Source organism: Eschrichtius robustus, chromosome 19 (genome assembly GCF_028021215.1).
Source record: "Eschrichtius robustus isolate mEscRob2 chromosome 19, mEscRob2.pri, whole genome shotgun sequence".
NCBI classification, from domain to species: Eukaryota; Metazoa; Chordata; class Mammalia; order Artiodactyla; family Eschrichtiidae; genus Eschrichtius; species Eschrichtius robustus.
The window spans coordinates 34,951,009-34,977,857 of NC_090842.1; the positions used below are offsets into that span (position 1 = coordinate 34,951,009).

The window sequence follows — 26,849 nt, forward strand, 5'->3', positions numbered from 1 at the left end:
GGTGATACTGTTTGTAGGACACATACGGGCTGTTAGGATGGAGCACGTGTTCTCTATTAAAGCAAAATGTTGCTCCAGGATAAACACTTTGCAAGTGGTAGACACCTGCCTGGACTGCGAATTCTGGCCCCCCCGCAACTACGTACAGGGGGAGAGCACAGGGCAAGTGGGCTCGTGAATTGTAAACACGCCCGCATCGTCTGCCCCCGGGACAGACCCCTGGCAGGGGTCATGCTGTTTTCTGGAGGAGGTGGGCTTGTCACTTACTCAAGGTCACACAGGGAGGGAGGGGGGAGCCCGGACTTGAGGCCAGGAATTTCCTCTCCTGATGCAGTGGATCCTTTTGTCTGTATGGACGTTTTTGTGCCTTTCAGGGGGCATGTGCCCTGACATTCTCCATCCTCAGGAGCCTGTGAGGCCTCCTGCCAGAACCTCTCGTGCAGTACGATGTCTCCACCCTTGTGTCTGAGCCATGATGCAGCCTGTGTTGGTTTGAATGATGATAGCAAAATAAGACAGTAACCATAGCTACTGTTTTCTCAGGCTCATTGTGGGCCAGGTATCAGGCTTTGTATATACTACCTCATTAAAATAATTTAACTTATTAAAAGTTTTCTCAGAGAGGGTAAGTGACTTATCCAAGGTCTCCCAGTTGTTAAGTGATGGCATGTGGATCTGAACCCAGACTGGCTGGCTCCAAAGCCTGGGATTCTTTTCGTTTCTTTCACTATCATCCCATCAGTCCCTGGAACATGACTCCAGCTGTCTGCTGCTTGTGTGTGTCATTGCTTCATAACCATCTTTCTGCAGGAACAGCTTGGTTCCATCAGCCCCACTGAACTCCTCTACACTGGTGCTCCCGGTGCCCCCTGTTCAGTTGGGTTCTCTCGTCAAGCCCTGTACGTGCCTAGAATTCACTGTCTGGTGGTTCTGATTTCTGTGGAGGTGGATGGTACGGTCTCCTATCCAGGTCTGATTGCGGGAAAAGATGGGGAGACCGTCCCAGGACTCGCTGGCCTCCAGGACTGATTCTCCCGCTTCCTACTGTCACCTGGCACCAGTCCTGCCCTTCACACCTCTCCCTGTCCTTCCCCTGCACCCTTGTCTTGCACTTTTGCCCACATCCTTCTCTGCCCACCTGCCCCTGCTCCAGCCTCCTCTGGGCTCCTTGAAACCCTGCAGGGCTCCTGGCTTACCCGTATCTGTGTGTAGCTGTGGGCACAATTCTTCTCGCATTGAAGGCCAGCCATACAGGAGCCTCACCTCCACCTTGTGAGGCAGGAGAGGGCGGTGTCCATCATGATTAAGCTTGTTGACCCATAGGGAATCGGCCTCAGGCGGGAGAATTGACATAGTCAGGGTCACTCATGGGGCGAGGTGGGGGGGGGGACCTAGAGCTAAGACTGGAACCTGGTCCCCTGAGTAACCCGGCCCAGGCCGCAGGCACTTACCATCTATACCTCCCTTGGGGCATTCATTTCTTCACTGGGCAGTCATTCATCCGCCCCATGTTGATTAAGCATCTTTTCTGTGCCAGGCCTTGTGTGGCTTTGAGGCCACCAAGATGAAAGAGACCGGGGAGCACCCTGTATGTTGTAGCAAATACATGCGTGTTATGCCTGGCACACAGTAGGCGCTCAATCAATATTTGTAGGGTGAATGAAGGAGAGAGTGGATGAAGGTGTGTGATTGTAGCCTCTGGGATATCTCACACCTCTCATACTCTGCCCTTGTTTTCTCTTTCTTGGGCGTGTAGGGGTTGCTCCTGGCTTTCTGCCTCCGTTGGGAAGGTACTCAGCCGTGGGGCCCCAGAGGCGGGACCCCCAGTGGTCCCTGGTTGGTTCTCAGGGTGCCCAGGGCCCCCTGATGGCGGGGTGATCCCCACAGTCCTTTCCAGGAAGGAGAAGAGGCAGCCTTCTCGCTGAGGTTCTTTCTGACTTGCGCGTGCTGGCCGGGGAGTGGGGCCAGAGGGGAGAGACCCTCCCTCGTGGGTGTTCTCAGGCTGAGCCTCTGTCAGCCTCTGGCCCTGGGGAGCGGTGAGGCCCCGACAGCCCTGACTCATGAGCTCAAGAAGCCTGGCTGAGAAGGTAAGAAATGTCCTGTTCCCAGACCTGGCAGCCTGCAGGCAGCCTGGCCCCCCGGGGTCTCTCCCCTTTCGCTTTTTTCTGGCAGTGGACTCAGCCAGCTGTCCCCTGCTCAGCGCTTTCACAGGCATTCCCTTTTTGCCCTCCCGTGTGGTGGTTAAGAGTCAGGATCTGTAGTCAGAAGAGCTGGGTTCGAATCCACGCTCTGCCGTTCCCAGTGTGTGTGATTTGTGTGTGGTCCTGAGCCTTGGTTTCCCCCTCTGCAAAGGGGAGGTATCAATTGTATCTCCCTCATAGGCTTACTGTGACGATGGGATGGGAGGATGTGAAGGTCGAAGGGTACCCGTGGTGTCAGCATCACTCAGGGTGCAGGTGGCCTGGGGTGGGGAAATTCACTGTTTTCTAATGATAAGCAATAAAGGCTGAGTGTTTTGTTACTGCCTCTCTTTGCTCATAGAAAGTTCCCCAAGCCCATATCACGGACTCAGGGACTATGGCATGTGTGGGTGTGGTGTAGTGGGATCAACCGGTGTAGGTGTACCCTCTTCCTCCTGATTTGAAGAAGAAGGTGGCAGGACAGACTGGCCCCATCATATGTTAGGTTGAACCATTTGAGATTGCCAATTTTTGGCTTTTTTGACCTACAAAGATGGCAACTTCATATGGTTCAACCTAATACTTATCACACAATGAACAGTACTGTTAACACTTCCCCTCCCCCTACCTGTGTTGATATTCAGAGTCTTGTTTCTTTGAAACCAATTAATTCATACATTCACCATTTACTGAGCACTTACCGTGTGTCTGTACGAGGGGCTGGGGAGATAGTACCAAGCCAAACCAAACACAGCTCCTGCCCTCGTGGAGCTTACGGGGGCGTGTTCCAGCTGTCTATTGCTGTGTAGCAAACCGCCCCCAGACTCAGTGACCTAAAGCAACAATTATTAGTTTGCACACTTCTGTGGGCTGACTGGACTCAGTTGGTGCTCTCACTTAGCATTTCTTGTAGAGTTGCAGTCACGTGCCAGTTGGGGCTGCTGCCTTCTGAAGGCTTGTCTGGGTTGGATGTCCGAGATGCTGCACTCCTGTGCCTGGCAGTGGACGCTGGCAGCGGGGAGCTCAGCTGGGGCTGTCGACTGGAGCACTTACACTCTCTCCATGTGGCTTGGGCTTCTTATAGTAGGGCAGCTGGGTTCTCAGGGGTCGTGTCCCAAGAGACCAGGAGACAAGGGGGAAGCTGCATTCTAGTTTCTGTTACATTCTAGCGTTCGAGGGAGTCACCAAGGCCAGCCAGGCCAGAGGGGAATTGTGGAGGGGACTCAGATCCCTCCTCTTGATGGGTGAGGGCAAGGTCTCCCTCCAGGATAGCACATGGGATGGGAGGTGTTGTTGCTGCCGTGCTGGGCAAATGCGGCTGCCACCAGAAGGCAGAGAGTAAAAAATCAGCCTATAAAAGTGTAAGTGAACTTTGTGCCAAGTGCTCTGACAGCAAAGGGAAGGGAACTATGGGGAAGAAACTATGGGGACCTGTGTGACCTTGGTGCTCAGGCCCACGGGGAACAGTTACGGCAGAACCTGGAGTGTGAAGAAGCCCTTGGCTAAACAAACTTGATGTTCAAGGGATTGAACAAAGGTCTGTGGGGCTGTGGCAATAAGTGGGAAGTCAGAGAGGTCAGCAGAGCCCTTGCTGGACTTTGGGGGCTGCAACCAGGCCCCTGCAGATGGCCTTGGAGGGTTGGCAGATTCCTTGACACTCAACTCACTTTTCCACTGAAGCTCTGCTGTGGGGAGACCGTGTAGCAGAGTGGTTAAGAGTCAGGAACAACTGTGTTTGCAACCTGCCCCTATGGCCTTGCTTAAGCATTGGCACCTCACAGAGCCCCGGTTTCCTCACCCCTAAAATGGGGCTGTGATGGTGCTCAACTCAGGGCTGCCCGGCTGGCTAGGCTCAGAAGGTACCTGGCATGCAACTAGTGCTCAATAAATGCTAGCTGCTCTTGGTGGACCCCTGGGCAAAGGGATGGGGGTGTGCACGTTGGAAAACAACTAGGTTGTGAGTTGTCCCGGTTGGAGCGTGAGGCCGGGCAGGTCGGGAGCTTTGTGAATGGATGGAGAGGCTGGGATTTACGGTGCCGATTTTGTTTCCTGTCCCGCGCTCGTGGCCCTGGGGGGAGAGGGCCCTATTCGAAATTGTTCACTTTGGGCCTTCCCTGGGTGTCCCCCGGGAGAACTTGGGTGGGGCCGGAGGAAAAGGCACCAGCGGTCCGTTTTCGGGACATCCTTCCCAGCCCCGGTGGAAAAGAAATGAGCTCTGCTGACTTTGCTTTGTGGGCCTGGGTGGTTGGAGGGACCTGGGGGTCAACTGTAGTTCAGGCCCAGCAGGTCACCACTTTGGAAACATGAGGCAGCACTTGGGATGGGGGCTCAGGCAAGGCTGATGGTGGCCGCTGGGCTCTGTGTCCTCTGTGCTTGCTCGGCGAGGACCCTTGAGGGACCCGGGGGCTGGTTGGGGGCAGGACGTGGGCCAGCAGGGTCACCCCCGATGAGCCAGAGCCGGGTCAAGGTGCTCTCATTAGGGCCCCAGGGGCTCACTGAGCAGCTGCTCAGGGTGGGCCTGGGAAAGAGGAGATCCAGAGGGTGCTCCAGGGGGGACTGGCGCCCTCGGCTCTGTCCTCAGGGCTCCCACCTCCCAGCCTTGGGAGTCTGGGGCTCCAACAGGCCCCGGCCTGGAGAAGGGCAAGTGGCTCCACATCAGAACTTGTAGGTTCAATCCCTTGTGTGGCTTTGGGTGGCCTCTCAGAGCCACAGTTTTCTCATCTGTAAATGGAAAAATAACACCATTTACTCTTTTTTCCGATTGTAAGGATCAGAGACTCGGGGGCATGAGAGTGCCTTACAGAGTAGAGCCTTGAGCGGATGGAGGGCTTCCTGCTGTAGAGGTCCTGATTCTGATGACGCAGCAGAGGGGCCCCCGGGGACTGGAGCTTCAGGGACATCCTGCTCCCTAAGACTACTTCAGCCCATGTGACCCCTGGGACCTCAGGCGATGAGGTCCCCACGTCGCCCGCCCCTCCCCCCTCCCGCCCCTTTCTTTGCAGCCACCTTGGCTTCCCATTAGGAGACAGCGGCAGGGGAGGTGACAGTTTCTTAAAACAGATTTATGCTCTTGGATGACTTTATGGGTTTTTGCCTTATAAAAACCCAAGAGATGACATTCTGATTTATCTACTCCTGAGTCAACAGGATGTACCAGATTTAAAGAGATCAAATGCATTGTACTGTTTGTGGTTCCAGTTGTGGATTAGATGAGCTATTATGGAAAGTGCTGCCAAGTAAATATGGCAAAAAAAACAACAACAACAAGGGGATAATTTAAATATGTCTATTAAACTGTGTGTTAAGTAAAGTAGCACAGGCGTGGTGCTGAGCATAACTTATTATCTGGAGAGTTGGTGTAGTAGATAAAGTGGGAATTATGGTTCTTTCTCCCCCCTTCAGAACTTTTTTTTTTATTATTATTAAGGGAAGAGACTGTAAACTAGGAATTTCAGAGACAGGCGCTTGCCTGTGTAACCATGGTTGTATGATGACTTATAATATTGAAGGCTCCAAACGATATTTCTCATTTCTTTGCTTTCTATTTCTTGCCGTCACCACAGCAGCAGATCAGATTTCCTGAGATAAATATGCTGCCTTGCTTTTAATGGGATTTCTGTATTGCCAGGAGTTGGCATGTTCTGATGATAAAAGAACCTAAAAATTGTACATCCCTTAATTGGTAAGAAGAGAGATGTTTTGATGGGCCACAAATGGAAACATTGATTTTTACTGCCTCTGCGCAGTTCCAAGCGGCGTGTCGTGCCTCGTTCGCCGCCACGGAAGGCGGCAGCTGGCTCTCCAATGAGCTGATTTGTGTTTGTAGGTTGTTGCTGTCGGGTGCTTGGAGGTGCATGTTCTGTGCAGATGGGAGAAACAGAGCCCTTATAACATTATCTATTTCTGAATAGAAATATTTATAGGACTGTGGCTTCGACCTCGAATGAAATGCATTCTTTGCTTCATTTCTCTTCTTGCTTTGGCGATCAGTCCTTGGGGGTTTAAAGGTTGTGTGCTGAAGCCTTTTTCTGTAACTGTGATGTTATGGGCGACACACACACACACACACACGCACACACACCTTTGCATATGCGTATATGTTTGCATCAATATCTTTACACATAATAGAGATTTCTCTCTTTAGTTTAAATAAGTGCTAGTTTCTGCACAGATAGATCTGTTTTCCAGGACAGACTGTGGGAAGAGACAACAGGCACTTTGATTTTCCAGTCCGAGTCTCTGTGTTTTAATGGGCAAGTTTAATCCACTGACATTTATTGGGATTACTGATATATTTTGTATGTAATATTTACCATGCATTTTTTTCACTTTGGTTTACAAGTTTTTGTTGGGTCCTATTAATCGCTCAGATTGAGGCTGTTCTCCACTTCCCCCAGCTGTGCAGGGAAGTGTGCTAGGCAGGAGTCAGGATGTCGAGGTGAACATCTGTAGGGTGCTGGGGATGTTGCATCCTTCTGGCTGGAGGCCAGGTACCTTACCTATGAAAGGGGAATAACAAAGCTGTCCCTCTTTGCAGGCAGGGGGCGGAACCATAAGATAGCTTGAGACCCCGTTTAGCTCTAGGATGTGTGAGACTGTGAAATGGGGCTACGTGTGTGTATTTGCGCTTTGAAAACGCACAGAACGCTATGCAAATGCAAAGCATCGTTATCATGATCATTAACTCACTTTTCTGTACAGTTCAACCACTGGTCTGCACAGTGCTAAGCACAGAATTGGTATTTTATTTTAAAGAAATTGGTCAAATGATTCCAAGCCTGGTTCTCACTGTCTAGGCTGATACCGGGGCACAAGTGAGCACTCAGGTGCATTTTAAGCAGCAATTCGACTATCCGTGGTCCTGCAAACACATGTGCTTCCTTGATTCCAGAATCAGGACATCTTTGCAAAGAACTGAGCCAACATCTCCACATTGGGAGGCATGTTATGTGGAAGGTGAGCCTGGCTAAGAGATCTCCCAGCTCTAAACTTCAAGGCTTTGGGGGAAACTAAAAGTTCAGGTGCATTAGGAACAGTTGATGCAAACTCTAGAGAAATGTGTGCGAGAACTGTGTTTTTTAGGAGACAAAATGCTAAGGTATTTTCACCTCCCTGATGGGTCATGACCCCCAGCATCCATGCACAGAGGGAAGATGACAGGAAATCCCTCTAGAAGATTTGCACCAAGAATTAAATAATCTAGCTGAGAATTATGGCACCACGTGCTACAAAAAAACCCCATATTTTAATATACTGAGAGGTGTCAAGAAGAATGGACCCTGGGAGGTAGAGTAATTAAATGTATCTTCATAAATGCAGGGTGATTCTTTTTAAAATCCTTTCCCAAGACCCTGTCAGCTGACATGGACTGTATTCTTCCTGTTGGCAGGAGGCCTAGAAGGAGAGCCAGAGTGTGATCGAAAAACCAGCCGTGTGCTGGAAGACAGGAACAGCGTGACAAGTCAAGAGGAGAGAAATGAGGACGATGAAGACATGGAGGATGAGTCCATTTACACCTGCGATCACTGTCAGCAGGACTTCGAGTCTCTGGCAGACCTGACGGACCACCGGGCCCACCGCTGTCCTGGAGGTAATGCTAAATAGCACCGGGATTCTGACAGGTGGTTATACGGATAATTGGACATAGCAACAGCTTGAAGCCTCAAGTGAGATTAAAGAATTAATAATGTAATTTTACAGTTAATGTCATTTTATTGTGGTGTCTTGGGTACCCTTTTAAATAAAATTAAAAATGAAAGCAACAGCTTTCCAGCAGGCAGGAGTTAGGCGGAGGTGCCCTGTCCTTGCTCCCCCAAACTGCATTCCATAGTATATGGGCCATAAGTGGGTGGGTCTGCACCCCGGATTTCTGGAAGGCCTTTTGGAAACCCAGCAATTAAGAGGTTATTAGTGCAAAGTTAAGCAGCTTAAGTGTGGAAAGCTGCATGAAGGAGTGAGCTCCGAGGCAGGGCTTGTGATGGGATGGGGAGAATTTCAAAGGCCAAGAAGTACCCCTACAGAAAGGGACTCCGCACTTGGCATTCTGCTTCTCTGGGTAGGAAAAGGGTGGCTGGGAGCAGTTTCTGACTATAGCAGTTTGACTATAGCCCTGTGTTCTGTTTACCAGCTGCCTCAGAGAAGGTGGGCAAGGCCACAGTATATAGGAGCGATTTAAGACTTCACGAGTTGAGTGTGTCTGTGTGTCTGGGATACGTGCGGTGTGTGGGGTAGGGGAATGGGGGCATGCATATTCCCGGGAGTATGGCAGCCATGCAATAGGGATAGGGGTTGACGTGTTTCCAGGCTCTGAGCAGGGAGTCCAGAGCATGTGTGTGCCTTAAACAGCTATCCTGAGACATCTCCTTCTATTGTGATTGTTGATGAAACCCTTTGGATGCCGGTTTGTGGGAAGAGGACCTAAAATCTCAGACCAGTATTCTAAGGAGGACCCAACACCTGTTTTGCGGGGGGAATTTGCTGGTAGGAGATAGGTTGGGACTCAAAGTCTTGCTTCCCCTGCCTTTCATGCCATCTTGGAAGACTGAAAGCCAAGTGTTTGTGGAACTTTGCTATGACTTTTCCTCTAGTGACATCTGTACCCGCACAGCCCTGGGTAGACCAAGTCTTCATTCTCGCCCTCTAGAGGGAATAGATATCAAAAACAATAGACCTGGCAGGACTCCAAGTTTTGAACTTTTTGGCGCTCAGCAAACCAAACTGCAGTCATTTGGAATTTGTGATATTTCAATCATTGGCAGAGGCAATGGCCAACTTATAAGCTTAGAATCAGAATTAGAAGGGACTTATAGGGTTGGCTTTTCCAGTCCTCTTATTTGCTGGGGGGAAATACTGAGGTGGTGAGAGAGAAAGGTGACTGCTTAACCAAGGTCACATAGCAATTTGGTGACAGAGCCAGGACCTCCTCAGGTCCCTGGGCTGTGGACTCTCATTCTTGGACTTGAGAAGACAATAGATGCTAGTGTAGCTCTTGATTTAGCCAGGAACTGAGGTGAAATCTTAAGTACAAAAGAGTGAAATATTGTCACTTACTTTAAAAACAATCAGCTAATTGATCTTCTAATTAAAAGCTATTCTCTTTATATTCTATGTGAAAAGACACACTGTTCTCATCTAGTTGTTAAAGCAGGGCCCCTCAGGACCACTGCTAAGTGATGCTTTGTAGAGTCTCTGCAGCTCTTGGAGTGAGGTCCTACCCCTGGCACTACTTAGGCTGTTCCTTCCTCCAGTTTTTCAGAATCAAGGAGATTCTCATGTCTCTTACCACACTTTTGAGAATGGTGGTATTTCTAGGTGGAGAAGGGAAAATGTGAGACTTTAGGGCTGTAAGTGGGGGTCTGTATTGGAAATTATAAATGGTAGCTAATTGTTCTTCAGTCCTGGGTGGGACTCTCTTCCCAGTGGTTGTCTCTTCACTCCACAGCCTCAGACTTTGCTGAAATCATGGCAGCCCCATTTGCAGGGTCTCAAGCCATCTTTATTGATGCTGCTGGTATCCACCGATTCCCCTGCCTGCTTCCTGACAGGACCCCACTAGCAACCTCCACTGGTACGTGGGAACCAGCAATATCCCCAAGCCCCGGAGCATTGGATGGGAGTCAGAGATTCCTTGAAAGAGTACAGGAAACGACCTCGTCTAATAGCATCCCCAAGAAATTCATTACCACCCAGTAAAGGTGTGACCCAGCGTGGGTGAGTCTCCCTAACATGGAAGAGATATGTGAGGAGCTATTTTCCCCCAGTTCTTAGGATTACCCAGGGACAGCATACACCTTTGGGAATTGTGTGCATATTTTCAAAACCGGTCCCTATCTAGGACACTTCCACATCCTTGGATTGTGCAGTGGTTTTCAGACTGTGTTTCCAGAGGTGTCTCTGAGACTCTTGGGGGTCGGTATTGGGGCCTGTCTGATTGAGGGGGCTCTGACGCCCACTCCAGTCAGAGCTATCACCTTAAAAAGTCTGCTTTATACGTTGGGCTATAGTGTAAGATCTTTAAGCATTGGCTTCTACTTTAAAAGTTTGGAACTGGTACAGAAATGCAATAGCAGGCCAGCCTCATGGGTCTGCTGGAAGCTCATCATTGATCACCCGGCCGCAGTACTAGGCATGATGCAGGCGGGCATTGCTGCCCCGTGGAGCGTCACTCTGGAGGGAAAGGTGGACCCTCGGCAGCCCAACAAAGACCATTTCAGACGAGGATTTCAGAGACGGCCCTGCTCTGCTGAGGCCGGGAGGGCTCTGGGTGCTCGGAAGATGTTTCTGAGGGAACAGATGAGTCTTGTTTCAAGGGAAGGTGGGGCGTCCCTGCCGTTGAGGATTTGGGCCCGGAGGGCAGTGCCACCTGTCCGTCGGAATCTGGCTTTGGGTGTGAACGACACTCGTGCCCTGCAGAGGGCTGCCCCCCCCGGAATGTGAAGGCGGCACACCCCTCCCCAAGCAGGGTGCCCGGGAAGCCCAGCCCTTCCAGATGGTCAGCGTGTCGGGAAGAGGCTGTGTGGAGGGGGTGGGTGTGTTTGTGGGGGCCATCTCAACTGTGGTCCTTTTATTATTATTCTTTTATTGAAGTATAGTTGATTTACAGTGTTGTGTTAAATATTGCTGTACAGCAAAGTGACTCAGTTATACGTATACATATACATTCTTTTTCATATTCTTTTCCATTATGGTTTATCACAGGATATTGAGTATAGTCCCCTGTGCTGTACGGTAGGACCTTGTTGTTTATCCCTTCTATATACACCAGTTTGCATCTGCTAATCCCAAACTCCCAGTCCGTCCGTCTCCCATCCTCCTCCCTCTTGGCAACTGCCAGTCTATTCTCTATGTCCGTGATTCTGTTTCTGTTTCATAGATAGGTTCATTTGTGTCATAATTTAGATTCCTCGAATGTGGTCCTTCTTTGAACTGCTCTAGCAGAGTGAGCTCTGGGCTCTTGCTGTGGCAGTTGGGGTGTGGGTGGGGACACTGTCTTTTTCCATCGGAATGTGGGAGAGCGGTGTGAGGTCTGAAGAGTTTCTGGGGTGGGGATGTGGGGATGCTCTTCATGGACGGGGAACCTCCTGCTGGAATGGCAGTGGTGGTATTCATCAGGAAGCCCCCAGGTCCCCCAACCTGGAGCTGGGACTGTCTGCACTGAAGAACCCTCATTTCCAGAGGTTTCGTTGTCCCTCAGCAATAGTTGGCAGTGCTGGGTCCAGGAGGAGTTGTTGAAGTGTGGACTTCAAGAACTCAAGACAGCTCCATTGAGACCTGTTCATATTTCTCTCTCTCTCTCTCCCTGTGTCTCTCTCTCTCTCGTTGTCTCTGCTTTGTGTCTGCGAGAAACCAACCTTAAACCCACAAGGTATCAGACTTTGCATCTTTATGACACACAAAATGAAACAAGCAAGAACCAGTTCTCTCTGCCGATGCTCCCACCCCCAACAGCTGTCTGATTTCTCTTTGTTCCCCTCCAGCCCCTGCCCACAGGATAACAAATGTTTACATGCTTGGAGTCGTGGGCACTTACCATCTTCTATTTGGCGTTTGTTACTGAACATTTCCTGAGTGGATTCCCATGTTGCCACATGGTCTTCTGCATTTGGGGAGCTCTCTTGTGCAGCTTGGGTTGCTGGTACTCGGTCCACATACTATAAAAATATTAAATGTAGACTAATATGCCAGTAGATCAAGACTTTTGCAGCAGAATAGATAAAGTCTGACTCGATGTGTGATGGGCTTGTCTGTTCCTGATGGAGAATCATTTGTGGGCACCAAGTGGGGAAATGTTTGGTGGCCGTCTGAACTGATGATGGAAAGTCTCATTAATTTTGGTTCTACCAACTCGAATAACATCAGGAACAGGGAGTGAGCTGAAGTTTACATTGACACAATTTGTGCAGTGTTGGTCGAGCACCTTTGGGCCCTATAAACGGTTGCAGGGGAGGTTTTCCATCATTTTCTAGGAGCCAGGAGGATGTCAAGTGCCTTAGAAAGTATCTCTGGGAACTTCCTGGGGCACCGTGGAAGCAGACATGAGAGGTTTGATTTACCCAGGGGCTGATTCCAATTTTTCATGTGCTCATTGAAGCAGGTCACCCGTGGACCTTCAGTCTGGATTCAGGTGGAATGTTTCCCTGTGTCCTGGTATAAAAACTACCTTTTAAGGATACTCTGTGATTCATACTGACAGCACATCAGCCCAAATTAATGAGGCTCACTGCCTGAGGACATTTGGGTGCTGCATCTGTGCCGCTATCGTGCTTTAGACCCACCTTTCCTAACTGTGTCAGGAGCAGTTGTCAGCAGGGCTGTGCCTTGTGTCGGTCTCGAAACAGCCTGGGTCCCCAGGGCTGGAGCACCCGGTGGCTTTTGCAGGTCCCTGGCCTCTTTGCCAAAGGCACTGCTGGCATGATTTAGGGTTACATTATAGGTGGGGAGAGGCAGATGGAGTATCTTTAGAAACTGAGGCTTCTCACCCTGGGCTCCAGGCACTTGCTCCACAGAATACGAATTGCCATCAGGACCAGGTAGGAGCCTTGGAGTATGCGGGGTTCCTGCCGCCCTTGGGGACTTGCAGGGGGCTGCAGTCCTGACACTCTTCATATATTGAGCACCTGTCACGTGACAGGCCCCATGGGACTCGCCCTGGAATGTGCCCCCTGCAGCCCCCCCATTGCTCTCTCTGCAGCCCCTGCCCCACTCAGTCCCCAGTGCTCACCAGATTCTGTAATTATTCCGTGATCGTTTTCGATGTGTTTATCACCCATCTCCCCCGCTACTATCAGGCTTCATGAAGACAAGAGTCATGTCTGTTTTGCTCCCTGTTATGTCTTAGGCCAGTGCCTGGCACACAGTGATGCTTAATAGATGCTTGCTGAATGAAGGAATGTGCTCACCTTGTCTTTACAACATCCCAGCAGGGAGGTCCTATTTTTCTTTTTTCTTTTCTTTCTTTCCTTTTTTTTTTTTAGAATTATGGGACTTCTCTAGAAAGAGGTGACAAGCTGTTTATTTTTATTATTAAAAGAAATTTTTTTGGCCGCGTCACGGCATGTGGCATCTTAGTTCCCCTACTAGGGATCGAACCCGTGCTCTCTGCAGTGGAAGTGCGGAGTCCCAACCACCTGACCACCAGGGACGTCCTGAGGTCCTATTTTTCATCATTCCTCCCCATTTTACACATTGGACAACTGAAGCTCGGAGTTAGGGGATCTTGCTCAAGGTTACAGAGCTGAGCTAAGATCCGAGGTCTCAACAGCTCGTGCTGAGAACACAGATTGGGGACAGGGAGCAGTTTCTAACCTCCAGACAACACAGCTTTTTTTTTTTTTTTTAATTTGGTAGCAATGCAAATTTATTTATTTATTTATTTTAAAAATTTTTTAAAAAATTTATTTATGGCTGTGTTGGGTCTTCGTTTCTGTGCGAGGGCTTTCTCTAGTTGCGGCAAGCGGGGGCCACTCTTCATTGTGGTGCACGGGCCTCTCACTATCGCGGCCTCTCTTGTTGCGGAGCACAGGCTCCAGACGCACATGCTCAGTAATTGTGGCTCACGGGCCCAGCTGCTCCGTGGCATGTGGGATCTTCCCAGACCAGGGCTCGAACCCGTGTCCCCTGCATTAGCAGGCAGACTCTCAACCACTGCGCCACCAGGGAAGCCCAACACAGCTTTTTTGAATGCTCAACTTTAGAAAAAATAGGGGAATTTGTTCAAATAGCAACAGCAAAAAATGTGCTCCTTGTGGGTTAATTTCACAGCTCCCCAGCACCCTCCCCCAGCTGCCCCCCTTTCCTGAGGATTGGGACCAAGGAGTGTTTCCCCAGCCCTTTCGGAAAGGCAGACCCTCCTTTTCTGGCAAAGGTGAAATGCTGCTGCGTAAAAAGCCGGGTGGAAAGTTAATTACACCCTGGTTTGTTCAGCTGTGGCCAGAGTGACCTGTGGGCCCTAATTACAGGGCTGGGGCTACATGGAGGCTGGCACCTTTGCCAGCCTCATTCCTGTCCACCGGCTGGCCAGAGCTTGCCTTTGTGCGCCGGCTCAGGCCCTTTCTTGCTCTGACAGTGTGGGTGGGGCCCCTCCCTGCCTTATTGCTTGGGGCGCCCCTCGTACTGGTTCCATTTGGGCAAAACAGAGTGGGCGCAGGCCAGCTGCTGGGCGATCACTGCCAAGTGCACAGGTGCAGGGCACGCGTTTCTTCTGCCCGTGGGGAGTGTGCACAGAGCCTTGGTGTCAGCCGGCGTGTCACAGGGCAAAAGGCCAGGGGGCTCGAGCACAACTAATACCCCCACATCAAGAGCTTTCCTTCTTGCCAACAGCATCTGGTCAGAAGGCATGGAGCAAGAAAGTGTCCTACTTAACGTTAGCCACAGAATGTGTAGGACCAGAAGCAAACCCAAGGAGCATCATTCAGATGTTCGGAGCGGACAAAGAAACAGAATCAACTACTGGGGGACCCAAAAGAGGCTTAAATAAATGACAAGGTGGACCTTGTTCTTGAATGGAAAGATTCAATATCATAAATACATCAATTTCTGCTAAATTAACCTGTAACTTAATGTTAGCCAATAAAAGTGACCATAGGAGTTATTTAGAAATAACTGATTCTAAAGTTCATGAGGAAAAATAGGCATGCAAGGATAGGAAGGGAAATTCCGACAAAGAGGAATGACAGGAAGGGCTGGCAACTAGATCATATTTTATTTTATTTATTTTAAATTTATTTATTTAATTTATTTATTTTTGGCTGTGTTGGGTCTTCGTGGCTGCGCGGGCTTTCTCTAGTTGTGGCGAGCAGGGGCTACTCTTCGTTGTGGTGCGCGGGCTTCTCATTGCGGTGACTTCTCTTGTTGTGGAGCATGTGCTCTAGGTGCGTGGGCTTCAGTAGTTGCAGCATGTGGGCTTAGTAGTTGTGGCTTGCGGGCTCTAGAGCGCAGGCTCAGTAGTTGTGGTGCATGGGCTTAGTTGCTCCGCAGCATGTGCGATCTTCCTGGACCAGGGCTCAAACCCATGCCCTCCGCTTTGGCAGACGGATTCTTAACCACTGCGCCACCAGGGAAGCCCTAGATCATATTTTAAAACATGTTCTGAAACTGTAGGATTCTAAGTGGTGGGGGACAGATTGGGGGAATGGAAAAGAGACCAGGAATGGATCCAAATGGAAATTAGGTGTGTGAGAAAGGTTTTATTGCAGATCAGTGGAGGACAGATGGATCACCCAGTAACTAGGATTGGGATGGCATGGTGGCCATCCTGAAAAAGGAAATTGGATCCCTCCTGCATCCTAACACCAAAACAAATCCCAAATGGATACGAAATCTAAACATAAAAAGAAAACTTAAAAATACTGAAAGAAAACATGAGTTTTTTTTTAAAACAATAATATTATCAGAGTGGGGAAGCCTTTTCTAAATATAATCCTAAACCCAAAGCCATAAAACAAAAGACAGAAATATTCAACTACATAAAAATAAAACATTTCTGCATTGCCAAAACTGCAATAAATCAAACCAAAGACACATATCACAGGCAAAAGATATTTCCCTTAATGTGTGAGGAGCTCCTACCAACACTAAGAAAATATCCAATATATCAACAGAAAAGTGGAACAAAGGCCCGTCTACCCAAGGCCAGTGCCCACTCGGATTGGTTGAAGCCCACACTGGTCTTTAGATATTTTGAATATCTCCCATGTGCACAGGGCAGAAATGGAACCAGAGAAAGAAATTCGAGAGGGATTGTAAACAGGAAGATTCAGAACCCCCTTTATAATAAGAGAACTGTGAATTTAAACCACAGGAAAACACCGCTCTTAACCCATCCGATTGGCAAAGACCAAAATGTTTGCCAGCCCATTGTGCCTGTGTATCCTTGAGGCCAAGGCTTGGGTCCTGTTCTCTGTATCCTCAGGCGCGCCTTGGCCTGTGGTTAGAACACAGAGTAGGTGCTCAAATGTTTGTTGAGTTTGTCCCCAAGGAGGCTACAGCCCCCTTGAGGGAAGAGATGACCTCAGTAAGGTAGACGGTGCAAATGTCATGGATGAAGGACTCTGAAGTATGAGATAGCAAAAATAAAGGTTCCAGGTAGTGTGCTGAGACATAGTAGGTCTTCAGTTAATGTGGAATCAGAAGGGGAGTTAGGGAAGGAAGAGAGGGTTTATTCATTCAACAAATATTTATTGAGCATATACTATATGTAGGGACCCTTCTGGGTGCCGGGGATATGGGAACTACTTATTTGAATAAAAGTTAACTCATTGGAGAAGGCACTCACTTCACAAAAGCGTTCTTTGACTTGTAAGGTGAAGCACAATAGGTGCTCTTGAAATAGCTAGCTGCCTTCCCCAGTGCCTTCAGAAGGTGTTTCCATGTATAGAGATGTCATTCCCGCAACTCTTTGTGAAGATACTCTGTGTGTCCGCCTGCTGGCACACTGCTGTTTGGGAGGGTGGGTGACTGGCCAGCTGGGGTCTGCCTGGCTGTTGGCAAGGGTGGAACCTTCCCTCAGTTGCCTGCTCCCTGCCCTCTGAGTTCTCCATTAGCAGGTGCCTGGGAAGGCAGCAGGCTGCGCGAGACTGTGGCTCTGTCTGGGCAGCTGTCCCTGGCTCCTCACGGTGATACGGAGAGGAACTGTTTTTCAGAGACTGCTGTCATCATTCCCCTCCCGTGAAGCCTGCAGGTCTACCCACTGTGTCCCCCTTGCCTCGATTGTGCAGAGCAAGAGCTGCTATCGCATGGTTGGGCCTGTAGGTCTCTCCAAAATTAGACACCAAATCCAACAATATAGAAGGCAGGGGTCAAAGCGGGAAGAATCCACCTTTCTTTTGGTTTCCATGGGAAAATAAGTGTCTCTGGGTATGCCCTGAGGTTTCGGAGGGCTTTGCAAAGGGGAGGGAATCTCTTACTTTTTCCCCACGTAGCCAGCTTGATCACTGTGATGACTTTCTGGATCATTGTGCCCAAGGGTGGGCCAGAGTGGAATCCAGGTGTGTTGGCTGACACTGGGCATGTTTCTACTGCAGACATCCCTGGGCTGAGCCTCAGTGCATAGACCCTGGAGCTGCTCTGGGGGAGTGGAGAGGACTGGGCTGTTGCTCCCAGGCTGGACTCTGGTTTCTGCACCTTTCCTGGCAGCTGCCAAAGCTTCCTGTTGTTAGGCCCAGAATGTACACCCAGCAGGACCTCAAGGTCCTGGGAGGAAAAGAAAACCCCACATTGGCCCTCAGGCTGGTTGCACATGTATTCCTGGTGTAGTCTGGGTCTGGTCTGCTGTCGTCCGTTGCAGCTTAGAAGATTCCAGGGGGTACATGTCACGTCAACAAGTAGTGATGCCATACCGACTGTATTGCCAGGGCTGCGTGTGTGAGTGTGTATATGTGTGTGTGTGAGAGAGAGAGTGACAGAGAGAGAGAAAGAGAGAGATCGCGAGCGAGTGTTCCTATCAACAAGGAATGTATAATCTAGCTGGAAGATGAAGTCACCATCATCCTTTTGGCTGCCTGGCACATAGTAGGTCCTCAGTTAACATGCTATCTGCATAACAACTCAATTCAAACTGACAAGTAGAGAAAAGCAGATTCACTGGCTCAAGGAACTGAGAAGTAAGGCTGGCTTCAAGCGTGCTCCTCCTCCAAGACATGCCCCACGCCCCAGGGCTGTCTGCAGACACCCCATCACCACGTGTGCAGTGGCAGAAGTGTCTCAGCACCTCTGGGCTTCCACCCTCCTGACTCAGCTTCACCAGGAGAAAGAGCAGCTTCTTTTGAATTATGAGGACACAAGTCCTAAGGTTGAGTTCTAGTGGAGCAGCCATGACCAAGGCTCACCCTGAAGGCGCCACTGTGGCCTGGGGGAGACAGATGTGCCTGTTAGGCAGGCCCCTGGTTGGGGGGTCGGGGGCAGCTCCATACAGAGCCCTGGGACTGAGCATTGGAGTTGGGTTCCCCAGGATGGTGACCAGGAAACATGGACGTCTTCTTTAGCAGGAGGGAATTATATGCAGGTACATATGAGGGAGTGAAATAGTTTAATCAAATGCCAGATTGACAGCTACCAATGATCAAATCCATTCATTCTGCTTTTGATAGCTTCTAGTCATCTCATCCCAGAATTTTAGGGAGGCAGATTCCTCAAATATCATGTAGCTCAGAGGTTTCCAACCTTATTCTCAAGCCCTTATACTCAAACACAACTAGTATATAAAGCAGATGGATGCAGAGCGCTCTGCTAAAGAGTTTGGGGGATTCTGAGCTCTGCCTACTGGCCTACCATCCCCCCTATCCTGTCCCCTTCAACCTCCTAGAAGTCCCAGGGCAGCTCTTCACAAGCCCCAGGCAGTCTGAAAGCACTGATTGGGCTGAGCTCTTTAGTGAGGGGGGACTTCTCCAGGGTCACACGAGGAGGTGGTGGCAGAGCCAGTGGCCCCAGGGGGTATGTGATAGTTCCTAGGAGGCAGTACAGCGCCTAGGTGCTGGCTGCTGGTCACACACATGTTCTCTGACGGGTGGCCCTTTATGCAGTTCCTGCCTGGGTCACTGGCTGTCTGTGAGGCCACCCCATACTAAGCTGAGGTCTCCAGACTCACAAACCTTATTCCACTTGGACTGGATATTTTCTTTGCTTCGTGTGCAGTGGCTTTGGCCCTTGAACTGTTACAAACTTTGTGGAAGTTGTGCCCCCTCTTTGGGGGTCCCACAGAAGCCTGCCCATCCTCCCTCCCACAGACCTCTACCTCTTGGTCCTGTGGGAGCGGAGCTCTGGGAGAGAGGTGTGTCACGCCCTTGTGGCATCCACTGGCTGCTGGGCCTCCCGGGACATGGTGCGCAGGCCTTGGGCCAGGCTGGAGAGGCCAGGTGGCCATCGGGTTAGTTAGACAGTGTGGAGAGGCGGCCGTGGAATCAGTCTGCTGTGCTATATACCTCTGCAGCTTCATTCTGGGACACTCAGTGTTACCAAAAGTCACATCTTTCACCAGCGTTGGGGGAAGGAAGGTGCAGCCAAAGTATTCCAGAGTCACAGTAACAAGATTTTTTCTATATTCTGTAGGTATTTCAATAATAAGTTTTTTTCCCCGATGTGTACATGTACGGTTCCAAAATCTCAGTGTTATTGAGCAGACTCAGGGCCACTTATGTGGAGCTTTTGTCAAGAGTCACAGTTTTCCTTTCGCATCAAGAGCTACAGTTTCATCAGCCCAGGACTCCTTGCTCCTTCGTATCACTTTTATCACCGATGGTCAGGACACACAAAGACCAAAGCCCCTGGGAGAGGCCCTGGTGCTTTTCTCCTGGAAGTGCTGGTGCTAATTCCAGATCCTGCTGGGCATAAAGGTCTGAAAATTGTGTTCCCCGAGTCATCAACTCGGTTTCCTCCAATTTGAGGTTTGAAAAGCTTTGAGAAGTGCCTGTAGGTGAAGATGGGAATAGCCTCCAGCTGAATCCTGACCTGGTTTTGGGGTAAAAGAGACAACTAGAGGGGAATTGTTCTACAATAGTCCTTTATTGTAGCTGCAAACTATTGATGACCTAGTCCCACGTCCCTTAGTCTACGACCCCAGGCACCCAAAAGAACAAAGCAAACTACTGGTCAGAGGAAAAATATGTTCCTTAGAACCTTAGCAGCCCTGGCACGTATTCATTCATTCATAGAGTAATTTTTTTTAAGCACCTACTATGAGCCAGGAACTTGTCTAGACACAGGGCATAGTGAGTGAAACAGACAACTGCTCCTGCTCGTCTGGAGCTTACATTTTATAACACCTAGCGCTCACTGACTTTGGCCAGGAGATTTTTAAACTGACCTGTTTGTAGTTACTTTGTTCTACAGCATCGGTTGGTGTCCTCTGTGGTGTCACTATGGTGTGAGCAGTGTGAGAGGGGAGGACAAGCAGCTGGTTCACTGACAAACGGTTAGTGTGCTCAGAGGCTGTGTCAGCAAAGCAGGATGAGGAGGCGATTGCTCTGTCCCATGTGTTGCTGGAAAGACCACGATTGGAGAGGGGTTCAGGGGAAGAGGAAGCAGGGGGAGCCTCAAAGTCATGCTTCCAAGTTGGGAAGTTAGGATTCTTGGTGGCCAGTGTCAGAAAACCAAACCCTAATTTGCTTAAACCTAGTAGGGGGATTTATTGGCTCTTATACATAGACATTCCAGATGTAGGACTAGCTTCAGGTACGGCTGAATCCAGGAACTCTGGCGAAAGCCTTAGGACCTAGTCTTCTTGCATCTTCTGGCTCTGATGAGTGCTGTGTTGGCTTTTGGCTCAGGCCAAGTGAAGTGCTCTGAATGGCAGACCCAGAGATGTTCTCCAGAGGAAATCAGGGTGTTGCCAGCAGAAGATGGGGGACTGGATCCTGTCAGGCAGAAGCAGCCCAAAGAGAAAAGGAGCTTGGGCCATTTAATCCCAGGCAGCAAAGATCCCAGAGTAGGTGACCTGACCTCAGGGATGGGGAAGAGCTTGGCCAGTCCCACTAGTTCAGCTGGTGTCTGTTCCTGTGATGGTGACCAGTGGTTATTTTTACTGTCACCTCTGGATAAGACGTATTAATGGAGAGGGCTGCCCAGTGGAAGCTCTGGTCAAAGCTGTGCGCCATAGCAGTGGGGGAATGAGACACCCCAATCCCTCTCTCCGTCAGTCTTGGTACTCCAAGGGGCAGAGCCAGGACCAATGCTAGAAGCCACTGGGACACCCATTCTGGCCATATATAGCGAGCAACTTGCTGGTGGCAAGAGCCTTTAAAAGCCTGGAGATGAACATGTCAGATGACGGCAGGCGAGTGGGATTGGGGGGGGGGCGGGGTCAAGGGGCTGGCACTGGTCTGTTTTTCAGGTTCCTCCAAACCCCAGGATCCTACGATCGGCATCCGTAAAGCGACACCCTAACACAGAAAAGTAAAGAACATTCCCAAACAGAATGAGAAACCAACGAAATTTATCTGCTGCAGGCTTGGGTGTGCGGTTCAAGGAGTGCGACCAGCAGGGGACCAGCCTTTGTCTCCTCAGCTCCTACCCCAACCCTGGTCTCGCCTGGCCACGTAGCTGGCGTGGCAGGGACTGGGAGAAAGCGCTTTGGTGCTGCGGCGAAGGCTCGGGGGATGTAGGGGCTTCGGAACAGGAAAAGAGCAAGGAAATCTGAAGTTTAACTCTGGCACTGGTCTAAAATAAAGCCAAACTATTGGTTGAGCGTTTTGGCAGTGTTTTTAAACACTGTGTGTGCCAGCTCAGGGAAAAAATGTACAGGGGATTATAAAATGCTTCATTTTGTGTTAAACAGTTTTATTTTGGAGTTGACTGGTTAGAATTTGGCTGCCTTTGGAAATGACATCATTGCTGTGGCGGGCATCTGGGAAAACTGAGGCTGTGAGGCAGCTGTGCAGGTGGGGGATGGCGGCTGGCTGTGGGGAGCACATGCACCCTGGCCACCACCCCCTCCCCCCGCCCTTGGGTGCTGGAAGTCTTGGCCTCGCCAAGTGGTTGGCTGTGTGTGTCAGCATTGCTGAGTGCCAGGGGGTGATGAGGTCAAGTCTGCTGGGGCCAGTCTGACCCCTTTGAGAGCAGGTAGGGCCAAGTGGTGAGGAGGTGGCAGGAAGGAGGCTGAGGGGCAGGCCATGGGGGGCCTGGGGAGGAGAGGTGGTTGGCTTGTGCCTGTGGCCTCCCAGCCTCTTCCTGGCCTCTGTCCCTGGGGCAGCTGTAACGTGTGCTCCTCTCCGGCTACACGTGGAATGAATCCATCCCACTGACCTGGTCCTGCCTCTCCCAGCCATCCTCCTCCCACTCGGTTAGCCCCCCTTGAGCCTTGAACAGGCCATGCCTTTTCCCACCACAGGGCCTTTGCACCACTCTCCCTTCTACCTGGAGGTTCTTTCTCTTCCTTTTGGGTCTCAGCTCCAACATCACCTACCCAGAGTGACCCTCTTTGACACACCCTCGCCCCCAGCTAAAGTTGCTCTCCTTCACTGTCTATTAGATCACTCCATTTGATTTCCTTCAAGGCAGTTCTTGTTATTTTGGATTTTCTTCTTGATTTGCTTTAGGATTAGTGTCTTTGCTGCTAGAAGGTGACCCCCTCAAGAGCAGCGACCTGCTCTACCGTTTTCATGCCTGTATCTGTCTCTGGCCTGGCACAGGGCCTGGCACATAGTAGGTGCTCAGGAAATATTTATTGAATTTGATTTGCTGGAATTGGCCCTGGTGGTGCCAGGTTGTTCCATTTGTCACTCTCTTGAGTGGCCGAGGACCAGGAAGTCTTGAGGGCAGTCTCCTCTGGTCTGGAGAGAAGCTTCCTCCCTTTCAAATACCTCCAAGCCGCACCTCCCGTCCCCCTCCCTTCCTGCCCCAGAAACTGTTCTTCCCACCTACTTCCTGGGACCCGAGAACAAACCAGAGGGTGCGTTCTGCTCTTCCAGAGGAAAGGGACATTTTGTATTTGGACCTTCAGTTTGTTGTTAAGTCCCTAGTAGGTGCCAGGCCCTGGCTAGGTGTCAGGGATATAGCAGATTCCCGCCCTCAGGAAGCTTTTGTTCTGTGGGAGAGACAGCTAATGACGAGGTAAGTAGATAAATGCATAATGACAGCCTGGGATGCACGCGGGAGTAGATAAGTACAGTTGGGTTCCTGCCCTGGGAGCCCACTGTCTCCGAGGGGAAAGAACAGGTGTGCAGAGCATGGGAAAGTCCTAAGGCTCCTGGGGTGGGATTTGAGGAGCCCTAATGGAGTGGCAAATAGGAGGCCTGGAGGGGGATTTTAGAAGGATTCGTGTCTTGTGGGGTCGTGCCCTCGTGGAAGGAGTGACAGAGTTGCAGGGAGAAGGGCAGTGGCCACCGACACTGGTGCAGCCAGGTTGCAGAGGGTAGGGGCTGGGGACCCCGGCATGGTGGGTGAAAAAGGCTTTGAAAAAGGAATGAAAAAGGCTTTGCCCTCTGGCTTCACCGTGGGCCGCTGGTCTCATCCCTGATTTTTAAAATCTCTCATTGCTCTCACTGATGCCATATTTTACACTGCTCCCTCTGATGTCTTTTTATCACTGTCTTAACAAACACCTTATCAACATATTTACTTAAAAATTGTTTAAAGTATACCCTCTTAGTCAGGGTCCCCACAGAAAACAGATGGCACGCTCAAACAGGGTGACTGAGGAGCATTTAATAAAGGGCTGTTATGGAGCTGGGCAGGGCCAAGGGAAGCCAGCTGGGATCGGGAGCACTGGGGACATCCCAGGGACCTCAGAGAACCTAAGGGGGAGAGGGGGGGGAGCGTTTGCCGGGACCTGGAGAGAGCAGCTGGCGGACAGGGCTGCCCTGCAGGAGAGTGCCCATGACCTGTGAACTCGCCAGGGGAATAAATGCCCCAACTCTGCCCCTCCCAGCCTCCAGTCATCAGCTGAACCCAGCAGGAGGCAGAGGAGGCTGTTGGTCATCCTCCCTGGGCACAGAGTGGGCACAGAAGGTGGAGGGGGGGTCTGGAGGGGCCAGTGACCAACGCCCTCTGCATCACCCCTGCTCCAGGGGCTGGCTTACGTGCTGCTGAGCAAACCATATTTTGGACATTACCCCCAGTTTGTAAAAGGGGAGGTTTCCTGTGCGGATTTATTTTGGGGATTTCAAGCCACACGTTTGTCTTGGAGCCTGGGGCCTTGGCTGTGGGGTTCGGCTTTTGGTTTTCCCTTTTTGCAGGATGTGGTGCTAGTCAGTGATGTGGTCTTGCCCTGTAATGCTACAGATTGTGGGAACAGAGGAGCAAATTTGTCAGACGCAAGGCTGGGCTCTTGACGGGTGTAGCTGTTCCCATCACGTCCTGAGCTGCCCAAACTTTGTTATTTGCATAGATGGAGAATTGAATAGGTTATCATTCCGATTGACGCCATTCACTGCTTAAGTATTGGAGAAATTGACAAGGAGGGCACTCTGTGGCCGTCACCACCCTCGACAGTGTCATTCCATTTACGGCTTCACTGGGGACAATGGCAGGGGAGAAGTCAAGGAAAGCAGGAAGGTCAAGGATGCTTCTGAGAAGCCTCTTTGTTCATTACGTATTTATACCGCACGTGGTTTCCATCCGCCGGCTGCTCCGCTTCCGGGACCCCAGAGGATAAGGCGAGGAAACCTAGGCTCTGAGCACCAAAGCTATTTTTATTTGTGCGCAGGGCAAGGTGATGCCGCTTGCTGCAGGCCGAGGTTCAGTTCTCCCTGACACACAGAATTGGATATTAAGGCGGAATTAGTAGCTTGAGTCCGAGGCCATCCCTTGTGAGTGATGCATTCAGGATGGCATTATGACTTTCCAAACTGCTTTTGCAGAGAGCAGCCAGGGTAGATGAAGGAGCCATTCTGGGGGACAGCCCCAGGCCCCCAAGTAGCCCTGATGTTTGTCTGTGAGTAGATGGCGAATTGTTCGTTTCCCCGAATCCAGTCCTCTTCCTGTTGTTTCTTTTTTCCATGACACTTTCCCCACTGGACATTCATAAGCACTTCCTTCTCTCCGCAAAGCTTTGCAGCATCCCCCTGGCTCGTCCACCCGAGCCCCACCCTGACTTATCACTGTGGAAAGTCCCTGTTTCTCCGATGACTCACGCACTGGCCCAGTACCGTTAACATTGCTTCACCTTTAAGTGAGGGGGGGATGAGGCTTTCTGTCACTCTCTATTTAGAAAAAAATTCAGGCATTATTAAATATCACTAACACATAAGTGTATTCTATTTGTAAAAATTTCAAAGATACAGATAAGGCTAAATCTTCTTTCCGCTCCCCGCCCCACCCCAAGGTTAATCGCGGTCACCGTTCTGGCTTGCATGCTTCCAGACCTTCTACTACAGATTTACATAATACCATGTTTCGGGGATTCTGAGACACACTTGAACATCTCTGAAATTGAGATGACTCTTACAATTAATGGCTTGTCATGGTTTAATTGACAGTGTTTTTTGTTTTGCTTTTTTAGTAGTACATAAAATAGTGGTGCATTTTAACAATCTATGGTTCCTTAGATTCGATGAAATATGGTCTATGTGTATCCATAGAAACAATGTTGTATTGATTTTTGATTAAAAAAGTAAATACCATATTGGATCTATCATCCTGCAACTTGCTTTTTTTTTTTTTTTTTTTTTTCATGTAGTACTATGCCTTGGAGGGTTTTCCATGCTGGTGTGTAGATCTCTTTTGTTCTTTATTAAATGCTGTGTGGCATTGCATAGCATGGATATACCATGGTTGTTTCCAATTTAGGATGGGCATTTAGGTTGTTGCCAATTGTTTGCGGTACTAAACATTCTTATATACGTCTCCCTATAGGAGCACTTTTTCCATTGTTGGTAGAGAGAAGGGGGCACTGTTGGGCCCAAACTTTATTCCATTCCATTCCATGCCATACCGTGCCATTCCATTCCATTCCCTTCCGTCCCATTCTGTCCCATCCCGTCCCATTTCATCCCATTCCCATGCCCTCCCATCCCCTCTCATCCCATTCACAACCATTACCCCAGTACTTACTTGGTATCAAGTAATGTGCCAGATCAGTTTTGGGGCTTGAGGTGTTTACAAAAGGGAGTCCGATTCCTGCCTCCCCAGAAGCTTAGAGTCCAGTTGGGAGAATAGGCATGAAATTAGACTTGGATCAAAACTCCAAAGCACCCCAGTTACCTCTAGCGGGTAGGGGCACAGGTGTTGGTGTGGTTCTGAGGAAGACATTTCAGCTCTCATTGTATACTCCTTCTGGGGTCCTCTCAGGCTGACAAGCCCCTCAGGAATAACAAAAAGAATGCCTTTGTACTGACATGTGTCACCCCTTGACCTACCTGGGGCATATATGGGAATCTTCCCTAAGTGGGTTTCTTAAGGCTGACATGTGTTTGAGGTGTCATGGGGGTTTCCTCTCTTGTTTTCCCACCTTTCAGCTGAGTAGGGAGAAAAGAGCCCCCCACCTGTCCTTTGGCACCTGGTCTGCTCTCCGTGAAGATGCTATGTCTTCTCTCACCAAGGATGCAAGAAACATGGGTCAGGGGATTGGAGGTGTTAGGGGTAGATAGAGTCTCTCTGCCAACTGCCGCCTGGGGATTTTTAAACAGAAAGTGCTCGAAGGTTGTCCTGGAATGGCCTCAGGCGTGCTTTTCAAACTTTTAAGTGCATATAGATCACTTGGGATCTTGCGGAAATGTAGGTTATAATTTAGCAGGTCTGGGAGGGGCCAAGATTCTGCGTTTGTTACAAGCTCCCAGGGGATGGAAATGCTGCGGTCTGGGGACCGTACTTTGAGTGGCAAGGACTTTAGGACTGCTAAGCAAACTCTGGAGGCAGGGAGGACGTGGGGAGTGGGGCAGGAGGGTTTTCATGGGAGCTGGGGCTTTCTAGGGGCCAAAGCTGGGCACATCTGGCAGATCTTACTTCTTGGGGCCATAGGTTATCTCACTTGGCACTTTTGGCACCGTGCTCTCCAGGAATTGTATGCAAGTCAAGGCAGGGTTTGTTGGTTTGTTTACAGCTGGTAGATTTGCACTAGAATTTCCAACCTCAGGGAGGCATTTAGAATAGGGTAATTCTTCATTCTGGGGGACTGTCCCTTGCTTTGCAGGACATTCAGCTCCCCTGGCCTTGCCCACTAGATGCCAGTAGCAACCTCCCTGATTCTTGTAGCACTTGAAGGTGAGGCAGTGCTGCACCTAGTTGAGCCACTGAGCTGGA

General features: G+C 50.1%; 1 protein-coding gene across 1 annotated transcript in view; it reads left to right on the top strand.

Moving 5' to 3' along the window:
• Positions 1-26,849, top strand: part of ZNF423 (zinc finger protein 423) — a 329,943-nt gene that overhangs the window by 99,525 nt on the left and 203,569 nt on the right. Inside the window, exon 3 of the mRNA XM_068527822.1 lies at positions 7,570-7,770. Within this exon, the coding sequence (XP_068383923.1) occupies positions 7,570-7,770 (201 nt within the window). The remainder of the gene's footprint in view (positions 1-7,569; positions 7,771-26,849) is intronic.